Below are 20,374 nucleotides of genomic sequence, written 5' to 3' on the forward strand. Positions count from 1 at the left end.
GGTCCCAGGTTCAATCCCTGGTATCTCCAATAGGGCTCGGAAATAGCCTTATCCATGCATTGCCAGAGAGGCATAGGGAACATATTTTTGTTGGCATCCCTACCACTGCAGTGATGTATGAGCAGTGCTTTCAGGGGAAGGGTCATAGTTCAGTGACAGAGCATCTGCTTTGCATGCAGAAAGGTCCATGGTCCAACCCTTGGCATCTCCAGATAGGGCTAGAAATATCCCCATTCAGGAACCCTGGAGAGCCACTGCAGTCAGTGTGGACAATACTGAGCTAAACTGGACCAATGTGGTCTAACTCAGTATAAGGAAGCTTTCTATGTTCCTTCTGCTTCCTCAGCTCAGAGTTCATCATTGCTCTCTGCCATATGGTAGGCAGAGGGCGGAGGGCAACACCAGAGAGGTTCAAGGGTGACAGCAAGATTTGCTGCCTTGATAATTCTGGCACCACAGAGATGCCCTGTTATTTCTGTTCCTGATGCCGGAGTTGAATGTCATTTTTTAAAAATTATGAGAGTCTTTATTGTAAGCCTCTTTGAGAACCACTTGGGTCTATAAAGTGGGATATAAGTATTCGTCAATAATAATGAACTAGCACAAAGTGGTGCTTCTCTGGGGTCCTATGGCCTCCACACTGCTTGGCATTGCTTTTTGTTTTCCCCATAACGGCCCCAAATGATGGTGTATAGTGATGTAGCACCGTGGTGGGGCAGGGAGAGAGGCGATGGTCACAAGAAACATAAAGTCTGATGACACACTGATTAGTCTCCTCTAGGGATGGGGTTTGGTGCCTAGTTCTGATCCACTTGTGTTCTGATAGTCTCTCTTTAAATCCCAACCCGCCTCCTCTCCCCCGCTTGCTTTTGTACTTGCTGATTTGATCTGCTTCTTTGGGGGGGGGGTTGGGGGTGAAAAAATTACATTATTTTTTTAACAGAAATGCTTATGTAAATCCATCGAAGTTAATGGATAATAGCAATTGTAATTACAAAGATAATTATGTAACATCCAGGGGGATCAGAAAAAAACCCCATGCTGATTACAGCCATGGTCCATTGCAAGAAATCAGTGCCGGTCCAAAACAACAGCGGACTGTCGGATTCAGTCAAAATCCGGTACTAGTCCGATTTAGCAGATATTCTCCCCCATCCCTAGTCTCCTTCTCCCCCCCCACCCCAGATTGAACCCTAGGCCTAATTTCATGTGAGAGGGAAGATTGTAGAAGGAGGTGGTGGAAAGAAATAGAGTGAAAAGGGAGTGGCAAAGAGAGAGCCCCCAATCAGGCATCAGATCATAACAGCAAGCACTGGCAAGGCAGAATTCTTGCACTGAAGCTTTTAGCAAGCTTGGAGAGATTCAGGGAGCAGACCTGGTCTAAATGGCATCACACCATTCACTAATGAATGCAAGGGTGGGATGCACTTTTCTTTTCCTGTCGAGGACCTATTTCCCTTTGGTGGGAGGGAATCTTTTGGGGGCTACATGCCAGCAGTGGGTGGGGCCAAGAGGAGCAGACGGCAAGGGCAGAGCCAAAAGTAGGCAGGGCTCTCTCTCTCTGCCACCCCTCCTTCATGCTATATTCTGTGACATGGGTTGCCAATGTGGTGCTGACAGGCACACATGTACCCAGACAGTCCCACCCACAGGTACCAATGGATCTCTAAAGCACTGAACTCTGGTGAGATTAAAATCTGGACTGGAGAAGAATTCTTGGCTTGCACACACAAACAGGTTAGATATGCTTGTAACATTAAGCTAAACTGTGGCTTAGCATGAATGAGCAAGCATGCTGGAGCACAGTGAGAAAACAGCAGTTGCTTTGCTGTTCCTTCAGTCTTCCTGCTGCACTACTTGGAGTGAAACTGTGGTTTGGCTTGGTGTTGTGTCTGAACCCAGTCTTGTGGTTTGTCTCATTTCAGATAAACAATGATTTCCAGCCAGGGTTCTTGGCTTACTGCTTGGGGAAAACAATCCATAAGCCCAGGTTCAGATGTACAGTATTGCATCTGGAATGCAAAAGTAGGGAACAGAGAAGAACTAGAAATTGTGGGGAAATGGGGCTTAGGAGATAGAAATGAAGCAGGAGAGAGACTTACTGAATTATGTGAAACCAATAATTTGTTTCTTGCAAACACATTTTCAAGCAACCGAAAAGATGACTGTACATGTGGACATCACCAAATGGCCAATATAGGAATCAAATCGATTATATAATTGGATGCAGAAGATGGAGACATTCCATACTTTCTGCGAAAACAGGACCAGGAGCATACTGTGGTACAGATCATGAACTGGTAATATCGGAAATCAGAGTAAAGCTAAAGAAGAACAACAAAGCAATCATCATGCCAAAATACAGTTTAAATAATGTCCCAGAAGAATTTAAAGATCAAATAAAGAACAGATTTGAAGCTTTAAACCTAGATAATAGAGAACCAGAAGAACTATGGAGTGAAGTCACAGACATTATCAGGGAAGAATGCAAAAAGACAACACCTCTAATTAAAAAGAGAGAAAGACCTCAATGGATGACTGATGAAACTCTTTAAATGGTTAAAGAGAGAAGGAAAGCAAAAGCAAAAGGAGAGGGAAACATGTCTAGAACCCTAAATGCAATAATACAGCAACTAGTACATAGGGACAGAGAGCCAGTGTGGTGTAGTGGTTAGAGTGTTGGACTACAACCTGGGAGACCAGAGTTCGAATCCCCACATAGCCATGAAGCTCACTGGGTGACCTTGGGCCAGTCACTGCCTCTCAGCCTCAGAAGAAGGCAATGGTAAACCCCCTCTGAATACCACTTACCATGAAAACCCTATTCACAGGGTCGCTATAAGTCAGGATCAACTTGAAGGCAGTCCATTTCCATTTTTCAGTACGTAGAGACAAAGAGAACTACAACAATAATTATTGTAAAGAAATAGAAAAGGATAATAAAAAGGTAGAACAAGAGCCCTATTCCAAAAGATTAGAGAAATCAAAGGGAAATTCAAATCAAGAGTAGGGATGTTGAACAATCAATAGGGGAACACACTGACTGATTGAGATAAAATAAAAGGAAGATGGAAGCAATACACTGAAGAACTATATAAAAGAGATGCCAGGATGACAGATTCATTCATGGAAGAATCATATGAAGAAGAACCAGAAATTTTAGAATGTGAGGCGAAAGCTGCACTTAAAATACTTGGAAGAAACAAATCACCAGGAATAGATGGCATACCAATTGAGTTGCTACAAGCTATTGAGACGGAATCTGTCCAAATTTTGACAAAAATTTGTCAACATATATGGAAAATAAAACAATGGCCCACAGACAGGAAGCGCTCAATATACATCCCAATTCCAAAGAAAGGGGATCCCAGGGAATGCAGTAATTATCGAAGTATTGCCTTAATATCCCATGCAAGTAAAGTAATGCTCAAAATTCTACAACAAAGGCTCTTACCATATATGGAACGAGAAATGCCAGATGTCCAAGCTGGATTTAGAAAGGGAAGAGACACCAGAGATCATATTGCAAACATACATTGGATAATGGAACGCACCAAGGAATTTCAGAAGAAAATCACCCTGTGCTTTATAGATTACAGCAAAGCTTAGACTGTGTAGATCATGAAAAACTATGGAATTCTTTGAAAGAAATGGGGGTGCCACAGCATCTGATTGTCCTGATGTGCATCCTAGACAAGAGGCTACTCTAAGGACAGAATATGGAGAAACCGATTGGTTCCCTATCAGAAAGGGAGTGAGACAGGGGTATATTTTATCACCCTATTTGTTTAATCTATATGCAGAACATATCATATGGAAAGCGGGATTCGACCAAGATGAGGGAGGTGTGAAAATTGGAGGGAGAAATATCAATAATTTACGATATGCAGATGATACCATACTACTAGCAGAAACCAGTAATGATTATTGAAACAAATGCTGGTGAAAGTTAAAGAGGAAAGCACAAAAGCAGGACTACAGCTGACCACCAAGAAGACTAAAGTAATGACAACAGAAGATTTATGTAATTTCAAAGTTGATAATGACATTGAACTTGTCAAGGATTATCAATATCTTGGCACAGTCATTAACCAAAATGGAGACAATAGTCAAGAAATCGGAAGGCTAGGACTGGGGAGGGCAGCTATGAGAGAACCAGAAAAGATCCTCAAATGCAAAGATGTGTCACTGAACACCAAAGTCAGGATCATTCAGACCATGGTATTTCCGATCTCTATGTATGGATGTGAAAGTTGGACAGTGAAAAAAGCAGATAAGAGAAAAATAAACTCATTTGAAATGTGGTATTGGAGGAGAGCTTTGCAGATACCATGGACCACGAAAAAGACCAATAATTGGGTGTTAGAATAAATTAAACCAGAACCATCACTAGAAGCTAAAATGATGAAATTGAGTTTATCATACTTTGACACATAATGAGAAGACATGATTCACTAGAAAAGACAATAATGCTGGGAAAAACAGAAGGGAGTAGAAAAAGAGGAAGGCCAAACAAGAGATGGATTGATTCCATCAAGGAAGCCACAGACCTGAACTTACAAGATCTGAACAGGGTGGTTTACAACAGATGCTACTGAAGGTTGCTGATTCAAAGGGTCACCATAAGTCGCAATCGAGTTGAAAGCACATAACAGATACACGCACACATTACATTTTGTTATGGAAATATGCAGAGATACTCAGCATCTGAGCTGTGTGTGTACCAGTGTGTGTATTTACCTAAGTAGCATGCTTTTACCCTGCGTTTAGATCACTGAGACTTAAGACTTAGTAAAATAAGAAAAAGCTACCTTATTTATAGAAATGCATAGTAGATAGGAAAGGCATACGTAGTGCTAACTAACTAACTAACTAAGCTGGAGGCGCAATGCTCAGATTTGGGTATTGCCCTCATGGCTCAGGAGAGAGAGCAAAAACAAAGACGTCCCCTCCTCGGACAGTGGAAGAAGAAGACGAAGGAGGGACAGGGCAGCTTCCCTGAGTGTATCAGTTTACAACTGAAGGAAGTTAGGTAGAGAAGAACACAGGTAAAAGTAGGGAAGCCTAGTAGCTGGAGGACCCTGACTCTATCTTCCTTCTGGAATACACACCAAAGAACCCGAACAGTAGTTACTCTTGCCCCACTTCCAACAAATTTCTGTCGTGCCCTCCCTCTCAGAAGCATCCCAGGGTGGCAAACAAGGGACAAAACACTAAAAACATCTTAAAAACAAAATACCTTTTGTAGGTGCCACAACACTAAAGGTCCACTTCATATGTTGTGCAGAATAGGCCTCCTTATAAGATGGTACCTGCAGGAGACCCTCGCCTGCAGAGCACAGTGATTAGCTGGGTAAGGGTTAGATGATGTTCCAGATGTAACACTAAGCCAAACCAGGGCTTAAGAAAATATGAGCCCTGCTGGATCAGGCCAAAGGTCCATCTCGTCCAACATTCATTCTCTCAGTGGCCAACCAGATGCCTGTGGAAGCCTCCACAGGTAAGGAGTACTAGAGTACAATAGCACTCTTCCCACTTATAATTCCCAGGAACTGTTATTCAGGGGCATACTGCCTCTGACAGTGGGAGCAGAGCATAACCATCAGGGTTAGTGGTCATCAACAGCCTTATTCTCCATGAATTTGTCTAACCCTCTTTTAAAGCCATCCAAGTTGGTGGCCATTACTGTTTCTTGTGGGAGCTAATTCCATAGTTTAATTATGCACTGTGTGAAGTACTTCCTTTGTCTGTTCTGAATCTTCCAACGTTCAGCTTCTTTGGATGTCCATGAGTTCTGGTATTATGAGAGAAGGAGAAAAACTTCTCCCTATCCACTTTCTCCACACCGTGCATAATTGTGTACACCTCTCTCATGTCCCCTCTTAGTTCCTGTAAACCAAAAGCCTCCAGTGTTGTAACCTTTCGTAATAAGGGAGTTGTTCCATCCCTTTAATTATTTTGTTTGCCCTTTGTTGAATCTTAGATTCTGGTAGCGGCCACAGCAGGACTTTGGGAGAAGCAAGGTGGCCATGATTTTCTAAATGCGCACCAGCATGCTTCCTCGTTCACATTTTATTTTATTTTTATTTATTTTATTCTATTTTTATACCGCCCAAAGCCAGAGGCTCTCAGGGCGGTGTACAGCATAAAGTAAATACAATGCAAAAATACAATAAAATGACAATAAAAACACTAAAAACATACATTTTAAGCATTTAACAGCCTGGTATATATTAACAACAGTAAAATATGTTAAAATGCCTGGGAGAATAAAAAGGTTTTAACCAGGCGCCGAAAAGATAGAAGTGTAGGCGCCAGGCGCACCTCGTCAAGAAGACTTTCCCATAGTTCGGGGGCCACCACTGAAAAGCCCCTAGATCTCGTTACAACCCTCCAAGCCTCTCTGTGAGTCGGAGCTCGGAGGAGGGCCTTTGATGTTGACCGTAGTGAATGGGTAGGTTCATATCGAGAGAGGCGTTCCACTAGGTATTGTATTTTCCCATAGTTTGGCTTAATATTATGTGCAGATTGAATCACACAAACACACTTTTTCAGGACAGCAATCGTGTTGCATGGCATGCTTCAAACACCTTCTTGTGTTCCGTAGTCAAATTTATTTCTGTGCTTTAAAGAAGTTGCTTAGTTTTAGTACTTGGTTATTGATGCACACACTCTCACACACATGGGAGCTGGAGAAGGAATAGCTCTTCTCTCTCCCCGCTCCCCAGTAAGTCCCAGATAAAATGGCAATACCAGGAGATGTTGTCTATTGATAGCACTAATGGAGCTGACACAGGACTCCAAGATAACAAAGGCAGGCCTCATAAAAGGGTCCATGTCAGAAAGTAATTACGGGTAATACAAGAACAAGGCAGCTGTAAATGGAATGATATGATGGATTGCTGGGGGTGAATGGATGAGCAGTGCAGGAAGCCTTGTGTGGTTATCAAAGCAGGTGTATTAGGATGTAGGTGATGACCAGCTCATACATCCTTTTATAATATTTTTATGTCTATATTGCTTTTCATTAAATATTCCAAAGCAGTGTATAAACATGGTGGGTTTTTTTAAGTTTAAAACACGTAAGATCAATTCAAACCATTTTCTAAAAATTCATCAGTACAAAAAAGAAAGAAATCAAGGAACAGCAGCAAGACTGATCGCTCTCAGTGGCTCCTTCGGAAAGAAAGGCCTTTGAAAAAGTTGTATTTTAAGCCCCTGGAAGCTGCTATAGATCCTTAAGCAGGAATGGGGAACCTCAGGCCCAGGGGCCAAATGTGTCCTCTGGGGCGCTCTCTCCGGCCCTCAGAGCTCTCCCCAGGTGACACACCCTCCTAAGCCACACCCTCACCAACCTTGTTCTGTACCCTCCTTGAGTGTATTTTTGGGGGAATGTGTCCTTGAATTTGGATTATGCTTCTTGCTTCCCTGGACAGAGGATATCTCTTCAGGGATAAAATTTGCATTGATTGCTCTGCCCACTTTTACCTCTGACTCACCCCCGCACGACTGTCAAGTGACCCCCGAAAGGTTGACTAGAAGGGAAAGCTGTGCTCAGGCTGAAAAAGGTTCCCTGTCCCTGTGATAGGCCTTACAGTGTAGGGGACTGAAGGGTTCTTTTTGAGGAGATTGTGGAGAAAGTCTGAGGAGATTTGTGGGAGAATTGGTTGAAGAGATAACGGGCATCTGGCCAAGCTACATAGCTTATTTGCCAGAGTGGCCACTTCCACACCATACATTTACAGCATTATTATACTACTTTAACAGTCATGGCTTCCCCCAGTGTATCTTGGGAACTGCCATTTTTTAAGGATGTTGAGAACTGTTATCATTATTCCACTTTAAACAGCCATGGCTTCTCTCGAAGAATCTTGCAAAGTGTAGTTTGTGAAGGGTGCCAAGAATTGTTTGGAGAGCTTTGTTCCCCTCATAGAGCTACAATTCCCAGAGTTCCCTGGAAAGAGGGATTGATTATTAAACTACTCTGGGAATTGAAGCTCTGTGAGGGGAATAGGGGTCTGCTAACAACGCTTGGCACCCTTGACAAACTACAGTTCCCAGGATTGTTTGTGGGAAGCCATGGCTGTTAAAGTAGTGTAAAAGTGCTTTAAAAGTATAGTACAGACAGGTCTTGTCTTACCATATCACAGGGGGCCAGCCCTGTCACTCTGTATCTGCCTGTGGCCCTCGGCCTAATTTTGACTCATACACTACCCTTGATAAGGAATTGGTTTATGTTAACGGATTCTGCTTTGATGGCAAAATTAACACATTATATTAGAACAAGAGAAGGAGGCCAAAGTCAGAATAGATTAGCGGTTAATTGGGGAAATTTTATTGAGTACTTCTGAGACAATCCAATGCATCCAAATATGTAGCTTTCTTTCTCTTTAACTTCAATGACTTGTTGGTAGATTTCCTTGAGACAAGGTAACATGTTTTCTTGACTGAAGAGTTTCTGAGTTTTGTTTATGAAAGAGTTGATATTGTTATTTGTTGATATTATTGTTGTTATTGTTATCATCATCATTACTTAAATTTATATCCCTCCCATCCTCCCAGAAGGAGCCCAGGGCGGCAAACAAATGTCAAAACACTAGAAATATCTATAAAATATTGAAAGCAAAACATCTTACAAAACCTCAGAAAAGCAACACATCTTAAAAAAACATCTTTTGTGAGTATAAGACACTAGAAGAGGTCAGCCAAGAGGAACTAAGTGTATCTCCTGAATTATGGCTAACCTGGTTATCATGACTGCATTTTGTCTTCAGCTAATTGTCACTGCCACAGCCATTTGCTCCTGAGAACAGAACTGCACACAGCCCAAACTGACAGCTTCCGTCTGTCAAAGGGAAGTGATGAGAAACAGCTGTCTCTCAACTCACCCCCACCAACTCCCAACTCCTCCACACAGAAACCAGGATGACGCTTGTACGCATGCCACACGAATGAAAAGCTTGGGGATCCATTCCAGATCTTTCACAAAAATCGGATTTTTTTTATGGTAGAAGAAAAAGAGGGCTTTTGAGCACATTGTACTGGAATACTAGCTGAATAATGACAATGTCATGTGACAGCATGCTGAAAAAATCTGGGGACCTCCCCCCGCAACTATACCGCTATAAATGGTAAGTGTGGAAAGGTCATAAGACTAAGGTCACACTGGCTCCCTGCTTATGGAGCCTCTCCCTAGAGGGGCACATCTGGGACCATCATTAGGTGCCATCTTTAGGTGCCGAGCAAAAACATTCCTCTTCTCCCTGGCGCTCGGCTCTTACTTTTTGGAGGGCTTTTGACATTGTAGCCCCTTTTAGGGGATAGGTTGTTCCACCATCTTATCCATGTAATGTGGTGGTGGTGGTTTTTCAGCTTTTTAATTGTCTTAGTTTTATATTGGTTTTAATCTTTTTATTGTATGTGCTTTGTGTTCATTTTTATGAAGAAAAACAATGACTAGATTTAATAAATAAATAAATAATAATATTTAAAGCGCTGTGATGCCCCTTTAAACAGGCATGGCTTCCCCCAAAACATCTTGGGAAGGGTAGTTTGTAAAGGATGTTGAGAGTTGTTGGGAGATCCCCTATTCCTTGCAGAGCTACAATAACCAGAATTCCATGAGAAGAAGGATTGCTTGTTCAGGCTCTCTGTGAATTGTAGGGAAGATACCAATCTGGGAAGATACCCTGAGAACTTTGTGCATGCTTATTGAGCTCCTTGTACTGGAGACAGTTGAATAAATAAATATTCTTAGAACCCTGCTGACATTTGTTTTGGGTTTTTTCCCCTTAGACACCTATTATACTAATGTTCCATTTGAAAGGCAAGTACGAGTGTTTCACAAATTACATAATGACTGAGTTGCATTTATACTTAACAATTATAGAGCTTTATTGAAATTTATCAGCATTATAGGTGGCTGTCTCTCTTTTTCTTCTAATGTCCTTGTGCCCATCTACAGCGTGTTTGACATATCTTTGACATTTACTGGCCGTTCACTTCCTTGTCTCTTATAAATGCATCACTTGTAAACCCAGAGTTAGAGACTTTCCCGCCCTCATTGTGGTTTTTTGAAGGTTGTTTGGTTTTATTAGCCAATATATTTCATCTGGTAGTTCTGAGCGTTTCTATTTTATTGTTGGGAATTCCACTTTTTTTTAAAAAAAGGAAAAGGTTTGAGCAACTCCTGGGAGATGTATATTCTCTTTCAAATGTTTAGACACCAAAGCTGAGATGCTTCCAAACGTAAGCCACTCTTTAGAAATTGTTGCCCAAAGGTGGTAGTGATCTCTTAAATTCAGTGAGGCCAAAAGGTGTGTTTCAGTCTGCTTAGAATGTAGAGAAGCTGCAGCAATTGCTTCTGTCATTTTTTGGTATCACCACCCATGAGCTGCTGCAGTGGTCCTTTCATGTGCCTGCATGAATGGTTATTTGGTCTTTGTACTAAAGTGAAAAGAAACTTGAGTTACTTGGTGTAGGGCAAGAGTGGGGATCCTTTCTCAGCCAGAGGGCCACCTTCCCTTCTGGGCAACCTTCTAAGGGCCACATGCTAGTTGGTGGCAGGGCCAGAAAAAGTGGCCAGAGCAACAAATGTAGACTTTAGCTTTGTACAGTAGGGTAGTTTCTACCCACACTTGCAGACCCCTCACTCCTATCCAGAGAAGCAAGAGGAATTATCCCAGTTCAGGGACACATTCTAGCCAGGCGAAAAGTGCCAAGCAGAGCCAGTGAGAGGTATAGTCTAAAGAGAGTTTTGAGGGCCAGATAGCGAGGCCATGAAGGTCTCATCCCTGGCTTAGCCCAAAACGAACAATATTTAAGTTTCTGAAATGTCTTTTCCTGACATATTTCACTTGAATTTCTGGCCACAGGTGTCAGATCGTCATCTCTGTGATGTTTAGATCTTATTCAGGAGATCACGTGGCTGTTAACAGTAGGAAGTGTCAAAACTGAATATGATTGAAGGCAATTTGAAATGGCAGGTGCTCATACGCTTGGGAGGAAAGTGAAATGCCACAGATTGTTGTTAGAAATCTGCATGCGAAATGATCCCATGTTTTCACAGAGTTCCCTATTCACTGTCTCTGGGAAGCCAACTCGCTCATTTATTTTTAATGCATCTGATCTTTTCTTACAGAGAGGCCAGGTTGGCACATACAGTTCTCTTCCTGCCCGTTTTATCTTGAAATCTGAGCTGCATGAGGAGTGAGGATTTGAACCTGGTCCCTCTGGTCCTAGATATGCTAATTCAGGGATAACCAAAGTGGTGCCTTCCAGATCTTGTTGTACTCCAGCTCCCATCAGCAAGCATGGTCAATGGTCAGGGATAGTGGGATTTGGAGTCCCGCAATATCCAGAGGGTATCATGTTGGCTGCACCTGTTTAATTGCTCTTCCATACTGGCTTTCTCAAATATAGAAAAGGAAGAATTGACCTGCAGATTGGTGCTCTCCAGTAAGAACAGCCCCGTTGGATCAGACCAAAGGGTCCATCTAGTCCAGTGCCCATGGGAAGCCCACAATCGGGACTTGAGTACAACAGCATTTTCCCACTCGTGTTCTCATCTGTTGAAATGAATAGAAGAACTGTAGTTAAAAGGGAGCTTTGTGTCAGCAACTTGTGGTGCTCCCTGCTCCCGCGCACACTGCAGCTTGATTTTTCCTTGACAATCATTTGCTAGCCAATTCCTTTAGCTTATAGCCATGAATAATGCAATGGGATTGTGCGATGGTTTTTAATTTCAAAGGAGACTTGTTACAACTTTAAGGTGGGAATCTTTTATTTCTATCACCATGACACCCTGTTGCTCATAGGTACAAATCAAACGAAGAGTATGTGTATGTGCGAGGCCGTGGACGAGGGAAGTATGTATGTGAGGAGTGTGGAATTCGCTGCAAGAAACCCAGCATGCTGAAGAAACACATTCGCACGCACACAGACGTCAGGCCATATGTCTGCAAATACTGTAACTTTGCTTTTAAAACCAAAGGTAAGCACCGGCCAGCTTCACGCTCGCATTCCCAATGCATTTGCTTGCTAGTTGGCATTCTCTTTGGGGCACTTGCGAAAGAAGAAAGGATGCTTAAAATCCTTTGAGGGTATGAGAAAGTGCAGAACCTCTGATTGGCTGAGATTGGATGAAGCATGCTAAAGCAAGGCTGTAATGTGCTAATTCACCAGACAGTGTGGCACGCTTCTTTCAGAGTTTGTCTGCAGCAGTATGAACCGTTCTTGTGCTTTATTAGAAAGGGGTTTCTGAGCCTTAATTGTGGCTAAAACATAATGGACCCATGTCCCACTTCATCAACGATTGAACAACCAACGAAACAGCACTTGGTTGTAGGGCAAAGGCCTTTAATTGGGGGTTCCAAAGAGGTCCCCTGAGACTGTCAAGTGTGTGTGGGGGTAAAAAGTGCTAGTGCTCTCAATACTATATAGAAATATTGCTGTTTATTTTCCCATGCCTTTTACTTTCCTTATCTGCAAAACTTTTGCATCCAAAGACTTTCCCCCAGACAAACATGCTTCTGATCCAAAGCCTGTGGGATTGCTAGCTCTTGGGAATGTTGGGCCTCTTCCCACCCTTTTTAAGCTTCTAGCTCAGTGTGTTTGCTTATCATTTACATTTAAGTGAGGGAGGTTCCTAATCCTTCTTGCAAAGATAGCCTAAATATATGCCTGGGCTGTAAACCCTAAGGATCACAACAAACCAAGAGGTTATGAAATCAGGCCAACCCACAAATTTGGGATTTGACAAGGAAGACCCACAATTGCTATGATTATTATTTGTGAGCACAGTGCCACGTAGCATATATACTGCTTTCCTGGTTTCTGGAAACCAGGGGACTACTGTGCAAGCCCATTATGCTCAAGAATGCAATGTTCTCTTCCTTTCAGTGGGGAGTGTGCAGGACATTTTCCCTTGGAATTGTTCCAGGTGGAATGATCATGTAACAGTTTAGTGGAGTCATCCACTCAGTATTGCAAACAAAGGTAGAATTTGACCTGATATTGAGGTTACGCCTTGAGTGGAATTAGAGTGGATTTTCAGCAGTCAGGGTGGAAGAGCTTACAGGAATCACCCACAGGTTCTGGCAGGTTACTCTTCTGTTGGGCTTTGCCAAAGGCCTCAAGGAGCCAGCTGGAATTGATGTTCCCAACTGTGTTGGCACTTGGAATCCTGTGCCCAAGATTCAGGAGAATCTAAAGATTGCAGTAAAAACCCCTCAAAACTTAATTTGGGTAGAATCCAACTGTGGATGGAGGGAAATTTGAGTGTGCAGTTTTAGCTGTGGAACTCCTCCCCTATTTTCCCCCATTCCCCCCCTTCCACAACAGCCACAGCTTAGTGAGGAAGGGCCATAGCTCAGTGGCAGAGCATCTGCTTTGCATGCAGAAGGTCTCAGTTTTAATCTCTGGGATCTCCAGGAAGAGCTGGAACAGAACCCTGCTTGAAACCTTGGAGAGCCACTACTAGTCAGTGTAGACAATACTGAGCTAGCTGGAGCAACGGTCTGACTCAGTATAAGGCAGCTTCCTATGTTCCTAGCGGTAGAGTGCATGGTTTGTGTGCAGACCAAATTTTTGATCTCCAGCATCTCTTGTTAGAAAGGTCTTGGATAGCAGAGCTGGCAGAAGCTTCTGCCTGAGACTGTGGAGAGATACTGTCAGTCACCATCTTCATTGTGTGTGAAAATGGAAAAGCATGCATTTGTCCTGATCTAGAGGTAGTTTTCAGATACTAGAGTTCTGATTTGAGTCAGGTTTGCCACCATTCACTTCAAAGGAGTGTACAGATGGTTGGACTTGCCCCACTTCCTGTTGGCTTGGTTTGGAAATGTGCCGGGTCATTCACAAACATCAGAATAATTCAGTTTATATTCCAAACCAATCAGATGTTTGGAACTGGTCCATTACCTCCCTCCCTCCCCTCCTGCCACCCCTCCCTGATCCCCCAAATACTCTCCTCACAATTTGCTGACCATATGGTCGTAATAAAAACTATCTGTCTATCTATCTCTCCTCACAAGCTCCCTTAATTCTCAATTCTTTTCCCATTAAATACTTATTGGCCAACAGCAGGAGCACTGACAGTGCACAGGAAGAATGAGAGACTGAAGTTTGTTCCTTCCCTCCTGCCTCTCTATGTTCTGGCTGTGTAATGCTTCATAGCTCTGGAGAATGAAAGAATGGACCTTCCTTTCCCCCTCTTTCCTATGCCCCACCACTGCTCCCCTGGTGCTCATGGTAAGACTTAAAGGGAAAAGATGGGAGAAGGGGTTCAGGATTAAGGGCTAGCAGTGTAGGCATAGTGAGGAGGCCTGGCAGAGTGGGTAGGGTGCATGCAGGAATTATTCTCTGGTTTGGATTTTAATACAAGCTGGAGAATAACTCAATGGTCTGTAAATCTTACCTGTTCTTCGAGGCTAGGATTGTGAGCCTCTGAAGCGCTTATATGAACCTAGAAATTGAAAGCTTTTCTGGCATCTCTAATGGATGGTTCTAATTTGTGAATGTAAACAAATGAATGAACCAATGGGAATATTCTTAATGGTAAATTACCTTTATGCACACATTGATGGACACAGAAGTTTGGATGAGAGCCACTGTTCCTGTGCTGAAGATAGGCCATTAAATGAATGATCTTTGCTAGCCATTTCTGTGATGTAAATAATTCTTGGAAAACTAACATCAGGAGAATAAATCAACATTTTTACAGACACTGTCACTTGAAGCCCAAGCTTGCAGAATTAATAAATTCTATTAGTGTACACTGCACAATCAGAGGGTTTGGGTCATTTAAACAGTCTAAATAGTGATATGCTGTTTTTAGGTCAGCTGATGCCACGTTGCATCTGGCTGAGTGTCTCATATACACACACCACAAAAGGGAAATAAAAAAGACTGAATTTGGGGTCAAATTTGGGTCCTTGCTGAACCATATGATCCTAATACAACTGAGATCTCATGTCTCGGGTTAGTTAATGTATTGCCTGAGCACAGTGTCATTGTGGTTTGGGTTTTTTAAAAAAAATTCTGCCGAGAAAAACTTGCTAAGTCAAAATTACATGCTTTGATTTGTACTGTGATACAGCACAATTACAGAAGAATGTGGACTGCTCTGTTTGGTCTCAGGGTGAATCTACACTATACATTTAAATTGGTTTTGAACTGGTTTAATTATCCTGGCTTTTCCTGCAGAATCTGGGTGTTCTAGTTTTATCAGAAAAGGTGGTATAGAATCACTCTGTCAGAGGAAAAAATGACCAGGATCCCTTGTTTGAGAGCTGACAACTTTGAATTGGCTTTGGAGTTGGTTTCAGGTTAAAAGTTTTTGCTTGCAGATTTGTAGCAGCCAATATGAAAGTCATGTAAGTAGCCCTCCTAACTCTCGGATTGGGAGCTGGGTGCCTCTACTGGATTGTCAGCTAGGAAAATGCATGTGTCTAGATTTCATGTCAACCACACGTGCCTTCATTCCCAGGGGTTGGTTTTGCATTTCAGGACGTTGATGAAAAGGGGCTGACAGTCATTTCTGCCATCACTGCAAAATACGGAGAACTGCTTTCGATTTGGTTCTAATCAGCCTTCCTAACACAGGGTAATGCTGTAGATTAGGGATGAGGAATCTCCAACCTGTGAACCTTATCTGGCCTCAGGACCATGCCCTTCACTGATCCTGTTTAGGCCAAGCCACACCTACCTGCTGTATCCCCGATGTCATATATGACATCAGATATGGGGCAAGTAAAAACATGGCTGGGTCGAAAAGGGGTTTGCAGGCACTGCCAATCAGCTAATTGGTGGCACCTGCAAAGCACTGCAAAGAAATCTTTGTTTAAAACCTGGGGAAGCAAGTTAGTTTTTTAAAAAATAATCTTATAGATGTTATATTTGATTTCCTGCTTTTGCTCCCCCCCCCCGTTCTGAGTTTTGTACTCTTGAGTTTGCCCTCTTGGTTCCTAATGGCAGACACAAAAGGAGAAGGCGTACACTGCTACATTGAGAACTGGCTACCCAAACCTGGGCTAATTCTTAATTGGTTGAGTGCCAAAAGAGATGGGACGAGGGTGCCCTCTAAGGGCCTTTCCAGACTGGAACCGCATTCACACCATACATTTATTCCACTTATTCCACTTTAAAAAGTCATGGCTTCCCCCAAAGAATCTTGTGAAGGTTGCTGAGAGTTCTTCGGAGACCTCTGTTTCCCTCATAGAGCTACAATTCCCAGAGTTCTCTGGGAAGAGGACGGACTCAAACCACTCAGGGGGATTGTAGCTCTGTAAGGAGAACAAGAGTCTTTTAACAACTCTCGGCGCCCTTAACAAACCACACTTCCCAGGATTCTTTGGGGGAAGCCATGACTGTTTAAAGTGGAATAACAGTAGAATAAAGATGTAGTGTAAATGTGGCCTTGGTTTTCTCTATCATATACTTCCACTGGCCTCATTCAAGCATCACTGGTTTTAACACATGCCCCATCTAAGGTGCCACTTGCATATCAACCAAAAAAAAGGAAATGCATTACCAAGAGAGAAAAGAAGGCACAGATTGCATAAAATTTTCACACGCTAATTTCAATATGTACGGTTGAAAATAATGGGTTGTGTGCAATGCAGCACTATGTTAATGTCACTTAGCAGTATACTTGTTCTGCTGGCAAAATGGGTTGCGCCAGTGGAAATGCTGCGGCACAAGGGAGCGCAGAAGCAGGTTGCTGGCAGTGTTGCACAATAGGTTGCACAGCCTGTTGCAGAATATGTTCTCCACTAGTGCAACTGTTGTGTTGGATTCTTCTGTTGTGCAACATTAAAACTCACCCATTCCACTAGGGCAAGAGCCCTTGTGCCCAGAGACAGAGATTGTCAGATACTGCCCCCTTACTATTATTTAAATAGGAATACAGAACATACCATCATAATGGGGAAGGCTTGACCAGGTGGCCTGTGTGGCTGCTCAGCCTGTTGCCCACATGCTGAGCGTCGATGGGCAACATTGAGGCCCCTCCTGCTCTCCCTTCTTGAGGTTCTTCATCTTTAAACTTAACTGGAATTGGATTCAAATACAGGACTGGCCTGTGTAAAGTAGGACACATGGCCACTCCGAGTCTCATCCTTACCTAACAAAAGGAGATGGAAGTAGCTTTGTGGAAAGGTTAAAGCAGCATTCTCCAACCTGGCACCCTCCAGATGCTTTGAATTACAACTCCCATCAGCCCCAGCCAGCTTGGCCATACTGGCTGAGGCCGAAGGGAGATGCAGTCCAGAACATATGGAGGGTACCAGATTGAGAACACCTGGGTTAAAAGAAAGGTGAGGCTGAAAGATTGTTCCCCTGCTTCAGGAATGTAACGGAGGATCATTCAGCACCCCCCAATATTTTTTTTTTTTTGCAAAACTTAAATTGGCCCTGTTCCCCATCCATGCATTCATCCCAAGCTGTGAACAAGAGTTGCTACACGTACAAGTTGTACCATAAAATTGGAGATCCTCAGTTTTGCTTGCAAGCCTGTAGGCTCTCTTCACAACTTTAGGTGAATGCGCAGACACAAGATAGGGCCTTTGTGCTTGATCCCTCTGCCCCCATATATTTGTATCTCTGACGAGAGCTGTTTATAAGATTGAGAAGACATATGTCAACGATTAACAGCTGGTATAGCACAGTGGGGAGGAGAGCTTGGCTGGGAGTGCAGAGTCTGTAAGTTCAAATCCTCACTCATGTCTCCTGGGTGTCAAGGGCCAGCTAAAGAACACCCCCACAGTGAGTGGCTCAGGGGTTACGTGCCCTGCCACCTGTGCAGCCGTGGGCAAGCTGCATAGTCCCAAGGAGCCCAGTTGTGCCCCAGCTGGCAGTTGCAGACAAGGAAGGGGCTGGCTTGTGCAGCTGTGGCAAGCTGAGCAGGCCCTAGCCAGCTGGGGAGGACTAGCCTCAGAGGGAGGCAATGGTAAACCCCCTCTGAATACCGACTGCTGATTAGCTGTAGTGACTCCTGACCTTGCTGGATTCTCCAGCTCTCTTAAGGAATGATCTCCCTGACGAGATGGGCCTGGCACCAACACTGTTACCTTTTCGGCACCAGGTCAAGACTTTCCTCTTCTCCCAGGCATTTTAGCATGTGTTTTTAAATTGTTTTTTTTAAGTGTTTTTAAATTTGTATATTTGTTTTTGATGTTTTTAATTGTTGTAAACTGCCCAGAGAGCTTTGGCTATGGGGCGGCATACAAATATAATAATAATAATAATAATAATAATAATAATAATAATAATAATAATAATAATAATAATAATAATAATAATAATAAAGGCAAGAGGAAAGGGCATACACTCCACGTTTGGGAATTGTGGTGGCTTGATTGGCTGTAGAGACAGGCAGAGGGACTCCAGCAGGGGGCCGGCTGCAAAAGAAGTAACAGGTCTGCATCCCCCCAGGAAAACATACCTGACAAACACCCAAGTGACTGACCAGCAATGCCCCTACTGAAGGGCCTTTATAGACCTAAGAAAATGATGTTCAGCTTTATTCTATAAAGAATGATTGGAATCTCTTATGTCAGGAATAGGGGTGGGGAGCAATTTGGTTTGGTAATTCTCACTTTCTCAAATGTGAACTGAAATGCAGTTATCTTTTGAAATTTGCACTTCTCTGAATTCTGTGATGCAATTCTCCAACTAAACCAAACAAAAAAGTGTGCAAAAATGCATCCATTTGGGGAAAGTCTGCATAAAAATGCATCAATTGGTGAAAATAACATGTAAAATGCATGATATGAGGCACAAGTGTATATTAGGAGAAAGGTGCATTGCAACTCAGACATTTTTTTGTATCACAAACCGATATAGAAATGTGGCGAACTGAGCTTAAGATGGGAAAAATTAGAAACTGAAATTGACAGATTTGTCCATTCCTAGGCATGGAGTCTGACACCCATCAGCCCCAGCCAGCATGGCCAATAGTCAACAACAATTTGAGATGTAATCCACCAACATCTGGAGGGCCCCAGGTTGCCCCCTGCTTTATAAAAGAAGTAGCTGAAAGCAGGTGTGACTATTTTCACCCAATCCTGTGAGGTTCTGCTTGCAGAAGAATGAATTTAAATACTCTTTGCCTAAGATTGCACTCAGTTGCAATGACTTCCAGGTGACATCATGATGACACTCCTATATAAATCCTAGAGAAGCAGTTACTATAATATGCTGTCATTGAGAAGAAATAGGGAGAGAAAGAGGGCTGTGTTGACATTGTCCAATGTGGCAAGCTTGGCTTCTTATGGTTAACAAGAAAAACAGCCTTTGATAGCAACCCATGTTCTCCCTCAACTCTGCAGCCATTTTGGACTCTGCAATCAACATTGTTTATCAAGTTCCTTCCTTTCCTTTGCACTTGAGAGCCAGTGTGATGTAGTGGTTAGAGTGTTGGACTAGGACCTTGGGAGACCAGGGTTTGAATCCCCACACGGCCATGAAGCTCACTGGGTGACCTTGGGTGAATCACTGCCTCTCAGCCTCAGAGGAAGGCAACGGTAAACCACCTCTGAATACTGCTTACCATGAACACCCTATTCATAGGGTCTCCATAAGCCGTGATTAACTTGAAGGAGTCCATTCCTTTGCACTTGGCTCTGAAAAGAATAGAAAGCACTCCTTGTCCTCGCTAAGCTGCTTTTGAGGTTTAAGGATGCAAAGGTGCATTAGGCAACTGCTTAAGTCCCATAAAAGTCCCATAAAAGACCTTCCAACAAAAGAGCTTAAGCAGTTAATAATGTTCATTGACAAGCAGACAATGATGGAAACTTTTATGCATGTCTGTGTGGCATATCTTGTCTGTGTCGCTGCTGCATGCTTTCATTTGTCTGCCAATTGAATTAAAAATGTCCAATAGAACAAGGTGGGGACTCTTTCTGACTCAGTTGATCTCATGACAAACATTAATTAGAATGATGATACTGTCCTTTATGAACTAGACCTGGGCCGAATTTTGGATGCAGCTGTGGATCTAGTTCTAGTGAATGGGTGACAAAGAGTGTGTGTGGAAATAATTGGATGGAAGAGTTGCATGAACCTTTTTTTGCCCTGACCTTTTTTGAATGCAGATATTTGATGCGTAAGAAAATGGTTTCATTTTAAAAAGAAAAAGTGGCCATACCCATATGTTACATGTAAAGCACTCTTAGTGGACCTCCAGACATCCTTCTTATTTCACATTCATGATGATTTGTGCTCTTGATGCTATTGGGGCGGTCACACAGGATATTGCTTTCAATACTGTTTGTTCCTGCCAACAGGGTGGTCACACTGCTTCACTTTCAGTCAGTGCCTACCTATCCCATAATTTCCTGGTGAAATCTTGTAACTTTTTATACCACAAATGTTC

The 20,374-nt window shown here is 42.9% G+C and overlaps 1 protein-coding gene across 1 annotated transcript in view; it reads left to right on the plus strand.

Annotated features, from left to right (window-relative positions):
- The window catches only part of HIVEP3 (HIVEP zinc finger 3), a 68,011-nt gene that overhangs the window by 24,564 nt on the left and 23,073 nt on the right, over nt 1-20,374 (plus strand). The window contains exon 4 of the mRNA XM_061597261.1: nt 11,817-11,992. Coding sequence (XP_061453245.1) covers nt 11,817-11,992 — 176 coding nt within the window. The remainder of the gene's footprint in view (nt 1-11,816; nt 11,993-20,374) is intronic.

Source organism: Rhineura floridana, chromosome 15 (genome assembly GCF_030035675.1).
Source record: "Rhineura floridana isolate rRhiFlo1 chromosome 15, rRhiFlo1.hap2, whole genome shotgun sequence".
Classification (NCBI taxonomy): domain Eukaryota; kingdom Metazoa; phylum Chordata; class Lepidosauria; order Squamata; family Rhineuridae; genus Rhineura; species Rhineura floridana.